Here is a 14,556-nt window from a genome sequence, read left to right as displayed (position 1 = left end):
GGTAGGAAGAGAAAGAGTGGAGGCGGTGTGTCGAGTTCCTTCACGAAACCTTCCGCGGCACGGAGACGGTGGTCAACCCCCTGCCCCACCCCCTCCCTTCCCTTGAACGCCAAGGTAGGTAGAGAAGTAGGTAGGTAGGTAGGTAGGTAGGTAGGTAGGTAGGTAGGTAGGTAGGTAGGTAGGTAGGTAGGTAGGTAGGTAGGTAGGTAGGTAGGTAGGTAGGTAGGTAGGTAGGTAGGTAGGTAGGTAGGTAGGTAGGTAGGTAGGTAGGTAGGTAGGTAGGTAGGTAGGTAGGTAGGTAGGTAGGTAGGTAGGTAGGTAGGTAGGTAGGTAGGTAGGTAGGTAGGTAGGTAGGTAGGTAGGTAGGTAGGGAGGGAGGGAGGGAGGGAGGGAGGGAGCTAGGTAGGTACGTAATAATTTATTAAAAAAAAACGCTAACTTCATTTAGTTCATGTACAGAATCAAAGAATAAAAACCAAGGGATAAAAACACTTACTATCCACTAACTAAGAAGGAGATAACTGCCAGCTGCCTAATAACAAACAAACAAAAATCCTGCTTTACAAGGATGCCGTGTTTACAAACTTTTAATGCAAAATGATCTGATAGTGTGATTTTCAATTTGATCTCAAATTTGTTCTTTTGGGTATTTTGTTTATCACTTGTAAAAAGATTATTTTTTGACTAGACGCATGCGGGTTTTTTTTTAATACGTCCTGAATTTCTTTGTCCTTTCTTCTTCCTTTTCCTTACCATTTAGTTTGTCGTTTGAACTATTCGCTCTCTTGCGCAAGCCTGCGTCTGGTATAATAAGTTGATTAGCATTTTTAGTGGAACCCCGATATAACGATATGCCAAGGGAGCAGTAAATTAAATCATATCGTTATATCGAAAAATCGTTATATCGAAACTCTCGATATAACGATATGGACGTAAATTAGCCGAAAATATCGTTATATCGGGGTAAACCTAACAAGTACTTTTTACTGCTTACCGTACCGAAATTCGCAAGTAGCCAATCAGAAGCGCGATCTACTGTCCTGATATCCTACGATATCAAGTCACTGACCTGATATGCCACCATATCACGGTCACTGTGAAGTAAAATAGTGTTACCGTATGATGAATAAAAAAGAGGTTTTACCAATAAAACAGAACCTCGTAATTTAAATTTAGCTGGTATTTACCGGTCGTAAAATGAGAAAAACTTTCGCGCCAAAACTTAACTTGAGCGCGCTCGCCAATTGCGCGATGTTTTCCGACGAGTACTGAAAAATTCAGACTGAAACAATGGAGTCGGAGTTTCCAAATATTTCGGTAAATTTGGATTTTAAAAATTTAGAGAATGAAACTCCAAACAAAACAGTAAAAACAGATGTCAGAAGAGGAACTTGATAAAAGAGTTGAAGACCAAAAAACTAACAATATACAGGCAGGTCAACACATTTTGCACTACGTACCTAGCAAGCATTGCTTCAACAGAGCGATTAATATCACCGGATTTTTGGATGAATTTGGGTACGGTAAATACCTAATTGTACCTTTTTGGTACGCTTCGGCGGCATTTTAGGCTCGTTTGGTCTCGCCTTGGGTATTTTGGCTCGACTGCGTCTCGCCAAAATACGAACCATGGCTCGACCAAACTCGCCTCGGATATGCCGTCGAAGCGTACCGAAAAGGTACGATTAGGTATAAATATCAGAGGAGGATAACGAGAATAATTTTGATAAGAAGGCTTAAAGAGAGTATCATTTTCGTATATCATCGTACAAAGCTGTTTTAAGAAACGTTAGAGATGACTCGATTACCGTAATGTTATTGCATTAAATTCGATGTTTTGCAAATAAAATGTGACTGTGTACTGATAATATCGTTATATCGGGAGGATTTTACGTTCGGTCCGCTAATTTTTAATCGTTATATCGGGGATATCGTTATATGACCGTTATATCGATGATCGTTATATCGAGGTTCCACCCCATACATTTTACTGTAACTTTTGCTGGGACATAGAATATTCATCGTTATATCGGGAATATCGTTATATCGAGGATCGTTATATCGGGGTTCCACTGTAATTACTGTTCCCATGGTTTTTATTACGTTAACCCCAAGCCGCCGTATAAAATCACAAAGGACGATTTCAACAGGCCGTATACGTATGATTTCACTGCGTGTGACCATAATAAACTGCGTAGCTGGCGGGATGAGCGCGGGTGAGATGAGCACGCATAGCGAGAAAAATCGCGGGCAAAGACCGTGTGAATAGGCGGCGCAGCAACGATCCGAGTAAAACTCGACGACTCCTCTACAATTCCCTCGCAGCTCCGCTCCAATTACCTTGCGGCTCCACGGTTTCGTCTCTCTGCCGATCGCCGTAAACAAAGCACTCGCACTCGGTCACGAATCCCGCCAGCTACGCAGGCTAAAATAAACTTTGTGCTAGCTAGGTAAACGCCACAGAAAGTCAAGTATTAAATCAAGCTAACAGTTATATTGCTAACATAAAAAGGAGGCTGGCAAATCCCTAATGAAACGATAAAGGTTGTCCTTCTGTAACTCCGCCAATTCAATTGTTTAGTACTTTGAAAATGAATCCATTGGTCTCTTGAGGTAAATCGTCGTTACCAGAATATGGAATCCTCTCTCTAGAAAAAGGCTGCCATTTTCCTGTCTTTTCAAGCTCCAGCATCTTTCCTTCGTATTCCTTTACATCAAGATCTCGCATAGCAAAACAGTAAAGACCTCCTGCAAAGGACGAAAAACAACACGTGGCAAGAGCATTAGTGTAGCGAAGTTTGGATTTCGTGACAAGTGTTTCATGATTACGCTGTCAAGTATTGTTGTTTCGGACCGAATTTTTTTGTGGTAAGACCCCAACAGACACCCTTTTGTTGTTAAATATTTATGTAGGGTTTAGGGACGGACAGTTATTTTCTTGAGGGGGAGGGGAGGGGGTATGAAAATTTTAAATTTCCTCTGCAATTTTTTTTAATTTTTGGTTTATGAACCACTACAAGTATTTTTTTTTTCCGCAATGCAAACAATTTTTTGCTATACATGTCGTTTTTGCAAAAAAAAAATCTTTCTAGGAACTGCAAACATTTTTTTTTTCAACATTTTCACACCCAGCAAAACTGACTCAAAAGAAAAATCGAAAAATGACCTGTTCGAATCAAAAACTCGATCCTAGTACTCTTGGGCTGTCGTCAAATAGCTTGACCGCAAAGAAAAAGCCACCACGTTTTTAATGCGCGCACGATCACAACACTTGATATTTTGTGCTGTAAGGATGGCCAGGGAATTTTCTTAGACTGAAAAAACTTGCAGGTACAGAAGTTTTGTTACCTTTCTTTACCATCCTGATCATCTCTTCGAGAGCCTCTGGACGCACATGCGCAATAACAAGTGTGCCAGTACTGATCAGCGCATGGTACTCTCCTGTTTCTATCTCGGGATTCCGCTGTTCATTCAGAGGGGCGCAGATCAGCTTCGTGTAGGCATTCGTCTTTTTCGCTTCATGTAACATTTCTTGCGAAATATCCAGAGCATCAATATTCGTGTAACCAAGTTTGGCAAGTTCCACACCAGCAAGTCCTGTTCCAGCCCCTGCATCAACAATCTTGATCTGGCTCCGCGTTTTGTCCTGGAAAACCTGTTTGATTGCGGCATCTAATGCATCCGCCAACGGCTTGTGATAAGCTATCTTAGCTGTTTGCATGACATCCTAAAACAAATCATAGTGACCAAGAGAAAATAAAGGGAATTGTCTTTTGTGGTGACCTGCTCCCACACCAATAATAAATAAATCAGAAGGTGGAGAGTGGGAGAAGAGGAGAAGGGGTGGCAAGATATGGGATAGCAAGAAGCCCTCGTCATTCTAACATATAAGTGCTGTTGTCGTAAGAAATAATACTGGAATACAACGATATAGAATCATTTTTCCGGCTTTTTTTACAAAATTAAAATAAGACGCATTTGATTTTTCTTGTTATTAAAGGGGATTTCACAGATTTTTAGTGTAAACTGTTCTGAAATAAGTTGTTGGCAACCTTACCCATGAAAAACGTTATCTTTGAATATTTAGCGGAAAATATAACCTTTATTTACACACCCCAGCGCACGGGCGGCCGGTGCTGCCGAAAACGGCCCCGGGCGGAAAGCGGCTCGGGGATAGAATTCAAACTTCGTCTATAAATATCTTTCTTTTTTTTTAAGGCTCGCGGTAACAACTTGAAAACGTTGGCTAACGTTTTCAAATAGCAATCCATTTCCATGTGAGCCATCCACAGCCAAACGCGCTTTTAAACAGTTTTAGTCTTAATTAACCAACTGTAAATAAAGTTTCCTACGACATAAATATAAATTTTGGCTGTTAAAATCCGTGACATCCCTTTTAGCAAGTATGAGTCGTATACCTTGTTATACTCGGTCGCCCAGTTTTTATACAGTTCCTTTATCTCCTCTTCTGTCGTCTCATTTGTCAGTTTGCTTAGCTTTGTGCCAACGTATTTCTCATACGTAGAGTCAAACGATGCCATTGGTCGCTTCTGATTTTCTAATATAACAGAATGTATGTTCAGATTTTAGTACCATATTTGTAGTTTTTTTTCTGTATTTCTCTTTTCTCTCTATCTCAAACACAGAAAAAAGATAACACTTTCGATACACTTTATGTCACTAAGTACACAAGCCTATTCTTCCTATTAGTATTTCTAGTAACAATTGCAGTGAGCGCAATATCTCGGAACGGGGCGACTCAGGTATAAAAGGGATGGGGATGCTCAATTAAACCCCTAAAGGAGAAAAATCTGGACATAGCTCAAGCTTTTTTGACCACGGAAAATACCATTTTTCTCGCCTGATTGATCTAGACCGCCATCACGGCGCTTTTAATTTCTTCACATGCAACCCTTAAAGGCCCGTTTACACAGGCGATTTTTGTCGTGCAACTCAATGCAACTTTTGTCGCGCCGAAGTTGCATCAAGTTTCGAACAGGTTCGAAACTCCTGCGACTCGCGGCGATTTTATCGCCGCTAGTTTTCACGCGTGCAAACTCGCGGCGATTTCATGGCGATTTTATCGCCGCGAAGTTGCATGAAGTTGCTGCAACTTCGCCGCGACAAAAATCGCATGTGTAAACGGGCCTTAACGAAACCTTGACGGCCTTGACGGCTAAACGTATGAGCGATCCGTCCTGAACACCCTAAGTTAGACCAAGACCTTGTATTTTATAATTACACCCCTAAGCAAGACAACGAGCACCCCCCCCCCTCCCCCCTCTCTCTCTCTCTCTCTCTCTCCCTAGAAGAAAAGTAAGGCACTTTTGTAACGCCATTCTCTATTTATGATAGCTCGAACAATTCTGCACGCAGCGAAGCCATTCAAAGGCTGAAATAAGCTTTAACATGTAATTCCAATGCATACAAGTGGTCAGCATATACCACTTCAACATCACTAATAAGATACTAATATGTAGCTTAGAGGTTACAAATGTCCCTTTTTCGTGGTAAGCATCCTGTTAAAAGCTTTTAATCTAATTTCTTGGCCGAAATGTAGCTATTGGCTTACCATTTATGTCCCACACTATTCTCTCGATTACCACATTAATTTAAATGTGAGTTATGACGCCCAGAAAAATTCTGCCGTGTAACCGTTTTACTCTTCATGCCAATAAAGAATCACGGTTCGGAAAATTTTCTTGTTTAGTGACTTTGAAAACTTTATTTCATAAAATTTCAAAAATTTCTCAAATTTACACTAAAATTATGCTTAGGCAATATACCAGAGAAAAATCAAAGGAAACGGCGCGTCCTTTATTTTTTATAAAGATTTGAAGTTACCTATGTCTTAAAAGCGGCAACGTTACGAAAGCTCCCTATTTGCTAGTGTTCCGAATGTCATTATCGGCATATTTTTTTGAGAGTAGGACAAATATTATAATAAATCAAACACATACGAGAGCAACAAGGAAAATTTATATTTTTCCCTTTTAAGGAAAGGGAGTTAGGGCCACGAAAAGGGTTTTTGAACACCCGCGTAATTGAGCGGTAATGTGGTTAAGTCTCTATGGACGCGTAAGTTGACAGTTTGAGTTACTTCATGGGCAAATATAGTGATACAAATACATTTGACATAATTTATAACATAAGCAACTTGCTCCTTGCAACACGCATCACACAGCGTGGGGATATTTTAAAAACTACGCGCCTAACAATTGCGCATACCGAGGCCCTGAAAACACTCGTCGAATAAAGAGGACTAAAAAATACACTATTATTCCAGAAGAGCTTTGTTGGGAAATAGAAAAAGAGTTGTAAAAAAAAAAAAAATAAAGTCGACCGCTGATAAGTAAGGCGAAAAATAAATAAAAAAAATAATTAATTCGCTATCTACCGCACAAATTTAATAATATTTTGTGCTACATTATTACCCTTAATAATTATGAGGATTATTTTAATTTCCTTTTAAGATACTTTCCTGCTGAGTGAGGCAAAGATCTCACTTGGTAAAAAAAATAATATATACTTTTTAAAGGGGCGTTATCTTCCTACCTACCTAAAGTTCAGGTGCGTGGCTAACGTAAGGCACTGCAGGTACTCATCTTGAAAAAAAAAAATATAAATACGTTATCTTTTTTAGTATAATTTAACTAAAAAAATGATTAAATTGGTAGTATTATCTTGACCCGTTGCAGTGGTACTGGAGTGTCTTTGTTTTGCTTTTGTATTCTTTGTGATTCTGGTTTATCTTGAAAGGCATATAGTATGCCTATAATATATCGTAAAAAACAGTTCTCCTGTTATTTTTTTCTTGATCGTGGGCATCCATGCCTCAGGAATTTAATTCCATTATCCCTGTTGATATTATTAGGGTGAAGTCTTTGTGTGCCTCTTTGACCCTGCGTTTGTACAGTGTCGGTCACGATCAATAAACTTTACCTCATTCCAAAGGGGGTAGTGTCCGGTGTTGTTGGTGTGTTCTACAACGGCGGAGGTCTGGGTACGGGCAAGTCGGATGTCCCGCTAAGCCCAAAAAATGCTAAAATAATGCCTGTTTTCTTTAAAAAATGCCACTTGAATTCCAAAAAATGCTTTGAACATTTATTTCAAAAAAACGTACCAACTCTTACATTATATGCTCATATCAACAACAGGTGATACTTAATAATTGTTTTTTTAAAAAATTTTTAATTTTTTTAAAAAAAATTTTTAAAAAAAAAAATTTAAAATAAAAAAAATGTTTAAAAAAATTGAGCAAGAGAAAGAGTTACCCGCTGACCACCCATACTTTTTTCCGTTGGTGTACACACACAATAACAAACACAATACACAGTAAACAATCACAAACAGTCGACTCGAAACAGACAGAAAACAATAAATTAAGTAATCAAAATTGTAAAATTTAGGATTATTTATCCTTCTGAGTTCTGGGTGAAGAAAATGCTAGCAATTCTTTTTCAAGAAAAAACGAAAAAAAATGCTCGTTTTCCCAAAAAAATCCAAGAAAAAATGCTAGCATAATCGAGAAAGGCCTAGATTCCTGTAAACAACGCCATCTTTCTTAGTGGAATCAACAGCGTCTTTCGGCCGTACTAGGTGTGATCGTAGTGTGGTTTCCGACTTGAAAACAGCACGCACGCCTTGTTGTTGTAGGCAGCGGCGAAGTTGTTCGGAAAGACCTTTGACGTAGGGCAAAACCGCAGTGGATTTAAACTTGATCGCGTGTTCACTAGTCCCACTGTAAAGCTCAAAACATTGCAAAACTTTGTTGCAAACTATGTGAAAACGATCATGCGACAAGGCTTATAAGTTCTGTTCGCTGATAAACCCTTATTGTAGTTTTCACGTCTTTTTTTACTCAGTGAAAAACGTAATCAAATTCGGAGAGCAGTGACCTTTGCTGAGATTTTTTGCCCTTATCAGCAAGCATTCTAAACTTTCTGTGAAGTTTTAGAAATTAACGACAGGAAGAAATTAAGGTGAGAGGCTGCATTTAGTTGCCTTTTTGTCATAAGGTCAAGTTAACCTTTTCGTTACTTAACGCGTTTATATTTTTCTGTCGTTCAGATGTTTTCAGTTTACCACCTAATATTGTTCGCTGGAGCCGTTTTTAGTAACGGGGAAAGGCTCCAAAGAGTTTAAATAGGCAGAAGGCTATGGTAATTACGCGTGTCCACCGTCGTTACCAGACTCTTGGTTTCAACTCTTACCATCCAAATTTAATCAGTTAAAATTTCAGGTGAAAGATAGTATAAAAGGGATGTGTGCCAAATTTTGGCAGCGGTTTTATAAATGGGTGAAACAACTGTTTGTAGTTGTTAGCGTTATTACAAGAGCTTAGTTTAAAATTGCGTTAGTACGTTTAAATTTTGTTAACGTTTCAGTTTAATTTGTTACCATTCCATGGACAACAGGCACTTGAACTTGTTTTTCGAAATAGCAGGTAACTGAAAGTGCTTGGTATTATTCAATGAAAAACTCAATTATTAAAGTGCAAACCATTGTTATTGTTTACTACGTTTATACTATATCTCTTTTTTGATCAAGTAAGATGTAAATTATTAATAAAGTTTTGTACGTTTCGGTTGTGTTAACGAAATAAAATTGCGTCTTTTTCTTCGTGGGAATCATCCCTCCCAAACGATGGAGTCTGAAATAGTATACAAAGAACAGTTAGCGAAAAACAGAATTCAAACGTGTTTGTTTCTATAATACTACCTATAAACCCCTGTTAGTAGTTACAATTGTCAAGTCAGTTATCTTTCATCGTAGATAAGGTTTTTTGTAGTCGTTACCAAAGTGCCCTAATTCACGTTACAAAAGTTCCCCATCGTTACAAAAGTTCCCGATGATCGTTACAAAAGTTCCCTACACACGTTACAAAAGTTCCCTAAGCACGTTACAAAAGTTCCCCACGTTACAAAAGTTCCCTGTTTTCGTTACAAAAGTTCCCTTTTTACGTTACAAAAGTTCCCTTTCTTCTGGCTCTCTCTCTCTCTCTCCCCCTCTCTCTCTCTCTCTCTGTCTCCCATCCCTTTCATATGGAAGTCCCATGGGTGCTATTGCTGTTTTTCACTGTCACGCAAATTACGATACTGTCAGGTGCTGCAAAAAGCTGCGAATTTCGAAAAGGCAACAGCGGCTCATAAATTCGGGTATTAGGATTTCGTTCCCTACAACTTTCTGATGATATCGAAATTCTGCCACGCGCTGCAAAAAGCTACGATTTTCGAGAAGGCAACAGCGGCTCATATTAAAATTCGGGTATCAAGATTTCGGTCCCTACTTCTTTTTTGAAGTTTGAAAGTTCAGCTAGCGTATCCGAACAGATACAATTTTCTTAGCGTTTTAAAATTTTCTTAGCGTTGCAAAGTAAAATAAATAGAGGGTCCTGAACGGGTAAAATGGGAAATGGGATTGGCCTGATTTAGGTCACTGGGACTGGGATTTGGTCGCTGGGAATGGGAGAAAAAATGCCAAGAATAGAAATGAGGTAAATACAGTCAACTCTCTCTTAACGGACACCTCCATAAAACGGACACCTGGTGATGGTCCCTGCCGTTTTTCAGACATTGTACTGTAACCAAACTCCCTATACAGTCAACTCTCGCCTTGCGGACACCCCGCTATTACGGACGCTCGATATAACGGACAAAATTCAGATCCCCGGCGAAAGTTATAGAGGTTTGACTGGAAATGACTCCCGCTATTACGGACTCTCGCTATTACGGAATTACGGACACTTTCGTGGTACCAAAAGAACAATTTTATTGTTTTGACTCTCGATAGAGCGGACACCCTGAACTCCTCACATAACGTTATCACGGAAAATTGCAGTGTGTTGAATACTATTTGTCGAAACACACTTCAGAAGTCTTCTGCAATAATTATTTTTGCATCAATTGCTTCAGTAGCTGTACACCAGACTTTGCTTTTTCACTTCAGCTTGCGCCCTTTTCTTCCAGACGACTCTTTTGGAGAAATCAAACCCTCAAACCCTCGACCATTGTCATTCTCCATACCTAACGACTACTGAGTTGTTTCACGACTGTTGATAAGCTCGTCATAACCCATACTTTTTAACCTATGTTAACGCCATTTTTTCCCTTACACCCCGCTATTACAGACACTCGCTACTACGGATACTAAACGAAGTCCCGAGCGTGTCCGCTACAACGAGAGTTGACTGTAAGACGGACACCTCTCTAAGACAGACAACGGACCCTGCCGTTTTTTAGACATTTTACTGTAACCAAACTCCCTATAAGACGGACACCTCTCTAAGACAGACAACGGACACTTCGAAACCATCAACGGACACTTGAGAAGTGTTTTTATCATGTTTTATTAGTGAAAATACTTCCAAACTTCATATCGACCTAAAGCTAACGTTAGTCAGCAAAAACAATGACGCTTTATTAAACGGATTACTTCTCTGCTTACGTGTATGGAAACTAAAGAGGTCGTTTTCTACTTACAGTATAACAGTTTGTAGAAGCTCTAAATTTTGCTTTAACAAGCAAATACATCTCTTTTATTATTTTAGTCTTGTTGCAGTTAGCAAAGGTTTGTTGCATTGTGAAAAGGTTTAGCTTTATTATCTCAGAACTTCTGGTGCCATGTTACCTTACTCTGTACAAGGCGGACTCCTCTCTAAGACGGACAGCTGCGGCTGGTCCAAAGGTGTCCGTCTTAGAGAGAGTTTACTGTAAATCTTACTACACGTGTCGTAACATGTTTTTATCCTCAGGGGGGGGGGGGGGTACTCCCATAAATTTCGGATAGGGGTGTGCCGCAAAGGTTCTAAAACCCTAACACTATTTAAGGATAAAGAAAGCGAAAATTGATACCCTTTTTAAGGCCCAAAGCCGAAAAATGACACCCTGTTCCAGGGGTGGAGCAGCGTTCCGTGATGACCCAAATAACGGCCAACCGCGCACGGCAAAACACAAATCTTTATAAAATCACTTTACTTATACTTGAACGGTTAGTTCAGGTTTAAGATCCCTTTTTATTTTTCGTTTAGCTGGGCGTTTATTTTAGCTGATAGAATTTAGGTACCCTATCTAAGGATCACACTGGGAACACAATGCCAAAAGGAGCAAAAATATTTTTTGTTTTCCTGTCCATCACGCCTTAGGGCAATTTCATACATGTTTTCATGGTATCGAAATTTCAGTCGCACACGTCATTCATCGTCACGGAAATATAAAAGTTTTCAATCTCGTATGGCTCCTTTTGTTTGAGCCACTACTTTCTTTATGATCGCTTGCATAGTGAACGAAACATCTCGCCACCCGATTCTTGGATTTCTTCGAAGCCCAGCGCACTGTTCTCTTTTATATCGAAAACAAACAATCTAATTGATATGATCTAATTACACGGGAATATTCCGAAATACGTACACTAGCTAATACTTTAAAAGTAATTTAGCTTTTAAGCGATCCTAAATCAAATCGTAAAAACTTAATATCTCGGCAAATGTCTTTAGCAAAGGTCGTGATCTGGATGGAACAGTCAGTACGCATTCAGATTGTTTCGATCGGTAATGCACATTGTGAAACATAAGTGAATTGAATAATAATTACATTTCAAACGTCGCAGCCGATGAAAGCACGTTATTAAGGCAATTTCCCAGGAAGCAAGCCGATGTTGCACTGATAAAATATTGAACTTACCTTAAGTCGCTTCTATGATGTAGTCGATATCACCCTCGAACGCCAACTGCCGCGCGCGATTGCAGAAGGCTTGGTTCTAGACTTAATGACATTCTGCTGTAGGCGGTGTTGCGTGACCGTGTCAGCCATTTGGTGAAAATTTTAATTTATGCACGAAATATGCTCTAGATGCTGTTTTTCGACTGTTTTTCTCACGAGACACTGGATGTATCAAAAGCCGCACTGTCTGCTCTTTCGTGCTTAGTCTGTACACTTTCGTGTTGAGCCTCTTTCGGTTTGTGAGAATTAGTGCGAAGAGCAGCGAGCGAGAAAAGTTAGGTATCTTGCGTTTCTCCGACTTTTAAAAACCCTTGCATTTTTTTTTTAGCCAACTCATCGTTCATCCTGTTAACGCCTGGAACAGCTGCTTAACATCAGATCACGTGAATTCGTAGCGGCAGATGGCCTGTAGATTGCTTTACAGGAAAACATTATGGGTGTTTACCGAATAACGCCAAAAAATCGGCCATCTTAGATATATGTAATTTGGGTAAAATCTGTTGCGATACTTGAGGTTTACGTCCAGATTTTTTTCGGAGAAGCTCTTTCTTTTACTGGGGAGGCAGGGGTAAAGCAGTGATGAGAGCTCTCGCCTCCCACTAGCTTGGCATGGGATGATTCCTGGACCCGGTGTCATAAAAACCAACACTTCAAAAATTACAATGATTTCGATCAGGAACAGTGGATGAAGGCCGACTCACTGGAAATACCACTTAAAACTTCCACCTGTTTATTTTATTGACTATATTTGAAGAGGTACTGAATAGTTATTTTATAAGGTTTGCAATGACATTTAAAATACTCGTATCAAGGATGTTTTACGCAAGTCACCGGCCTTTATATAGAAAACAAAATATCTATTTAAAAAAAATACCTAAAAATGACTTTAAGTCTCGATCAAACTAAACGCTGGTACAGTGAAGACTAAAGGGAGGGTCTATAAACTCCACAGGATATGAAGTACTATCAAGTGAGCTGTTAAAAGTCATCTGATTTTTACTGTGTGGTAGACTAGAAAATTCACAATATAACATCCAGAAAACCGCTTGTGGCTTCTGGGAGATTGTACTTTCCTTCCAATTTTTAATGAATACATGTACACTTCCAGCAGAATCAGGGGAGAGGGTCGAAGAGCACTCCTAAGCCGCCCCCCCCCCCCCCCTTTGTGTCAACATCAAGTTGAAATTATTTTTTTTGGCAAACTGTAAATTTCTTATTTTAAAAAAATGAACCAGTAATGTAGCAGCTCTCGCAAGATTGTAATTATATTGGTCTTCAGTGTAGCAGTTTCCTAATGTTTTTGGGCTAGGGACCTATTTTTTTTATGTTGTTTCTCTCGATTGCTTGCGAAATAATCATGTAAGACCTTCCGAGAGTGACACCCGACCCAAATGAACATGGCCGTCCACATATGGTTGTCATGACAACATTAATGTTCGTAAGCAGTGACATGTTTCCAGGTACATCTTAGATAACGTAGCAAAGTTTGGTGGCAATTACTTTAATATTCAGTGCGATCACTAAACCTAGACATGGAAATATAAAAGGATTCTTTACCAGTACAGAAAATTATCTTAGAGTTGAAAACTTCACAGGGTACATAAACACATAGGAATGTAAATGTATAATCCTTACCAGTCCTTACCATCCTAACCATCTCGTCAAGAGCCTCGGGACGCACATGTCCAATAACAAGTACACCCGTACTGATCAGCGCATGGTACTCTCCTGTTTCTATCTCGGGATTCCGCTGTTCATTCAGTGGGGTGCAGATGAGCTTCGTGTAGACATTTGTCTTTTTCGCTTCATTTAACATTTCTTGTGAAATATCCAGAGCATCAATATTGGTGTAGCCGAGTTTGGCAAGTTCCACACCAGCAAGTCCTGTTCCGGCCCCTGCATCAATAATCCTGATCTGACTTTTTTTGATCCCCTGGAAAAACTGCATAATGGCGGCATCAAGAGATTCGGCCATCGGCTTCTGATAAGAGAGCTTGGCTGTTTAAATAATATCCTAAAACAAATATACTTTGTTTTGAGCCATCGGTTTACGTTATTAGTTGATAATTTTTGCTTTCATATTATTTAGAGGAATCTACCGTGTATGAATAAACTCATGTATCTGTTTATCTATCTTTGGCGGACTTTCACTACCCGTGGGGGGGGGGGGGACTCACTCGTCCTATCCTCCCCCACCGTACGGGCCTGGAAAAATAGAGCTCAAACCTTATGGTGAAAACTAAATGTGTAATGCTTGACTTAATTTTCAACTTATCAAAAAAGTAGCCGTTATGAAGACTTTGACTACAGACAGTCTACCCAATTAGCAATTGCCACTGTCGGTCTAGCAGCAAAAAACGGCCTTGACTGAAATAAAGCATTGAGAAAGTAACAATACAATATTAAATAGAAATCTATCGGTGTGCATCCCATCTCCCCTCAGCATCCCACCCCCCACAGCCACCCTAGCAATGGTGGTTGCAATTCTTGCGATTTGATTGGTTAACAGGCAATGGTATATGAGCTCATAAACTATTGACCATTGAAGTATGGTAGCAGTACGCTTTAATGAAAAACAGCTGGGGAGTTTAAATATTTCAATTCTTCGGGCGTTTTTAGTAAAACAATTATTCCCCTCGCGCTTGTTGGATATGGGATCATTATAACCAACTCGGCGCTACCCGCCTCGTTGGCTATCTACCATCTCATATCCATGCCAACGAGCGCTCGTGGAATAATTGTTAATTAGCCACTTGAAATTTCCTGGATAGGGGAAGGGGTATGGGTCGGAAAGATTTTAATTACTTCTTTTTCTATAGCAAGGTCTTTCTAGTGA

At 39.6% G+C, this 14,556-nt stretch overlaps 2 protein-coding genes across 2 annotated transcripts; both read right to left on the bottom strand.

Annotated features, from left to right (window-relative positions):
• Window positions 1-2,078: 2,078 nt before the first annotated feature.
• On the bottom strand, window positions 2,079-11,733 carry LOC144661550 (methyltransferase-like protein 27). Its single transcript, XM_078522358.1, has 4 exons — window positions 11,682-11,733; window positions 4,419-4,558; window positions 3,349-3,727; window positions 2,079-2,748 (listed from the first exon to the last, which is right to left on the bottom strand). The coding sequence occupies exons 2-4, from the start codon at window positions 4,539-4,541 to the stop codon at window positions 2,570-2,572; spliced, it is 681 nt and encodes a 226-aa protein (XP_078378484.1). The 5' UTR covers window positions 4,542-4,558; window positions 11,682-11,733; the 3' UTR covers window positions 2,079-2,569.
• A 1,507-nt stretch (window positions 11,734-13,240) lies between these two features.
• Window positions 13,241-13,695, bottom strand: LOC144659281 (methyltransferase-like protein 27). Its single transcript, XM_078519701.1, has 2 exons — window positions 13,366-13,695; window positions 13,241-13,246 (listed from the first exon to the last, which is right to left on the bottom strand). The coding sequence occupies exons 1-2, from the start codon at window positions 13,693-13,695 to the stop codon at window positions 13,241-13,243; spliced, it is 336 nt and encodes a 111-aa protein (XP_078375827.1).
• Window positions 13,696-14,556: the final 861 nt, after the last annotated feature.

This window comes from Oculina patagonica, chromosome 7, assembly GCF_052425735.1.
Source record: "Oculina patagonica isolate OP01 chromosome 7, crgOcupat, whole genome shotgun sequence".
Taxonomy (NCBI): domain Eukaryota; kingdom Metazoa; phylum Cnidaria; class Anthozoa; order Scleractinia; family Oculinidae; genus Oculina; species Oculina patagonica.
Note: the sequence above shows the minus strand (reverse complement) of the source record. Positions and strands in the feature narration are given on the sequence as shown.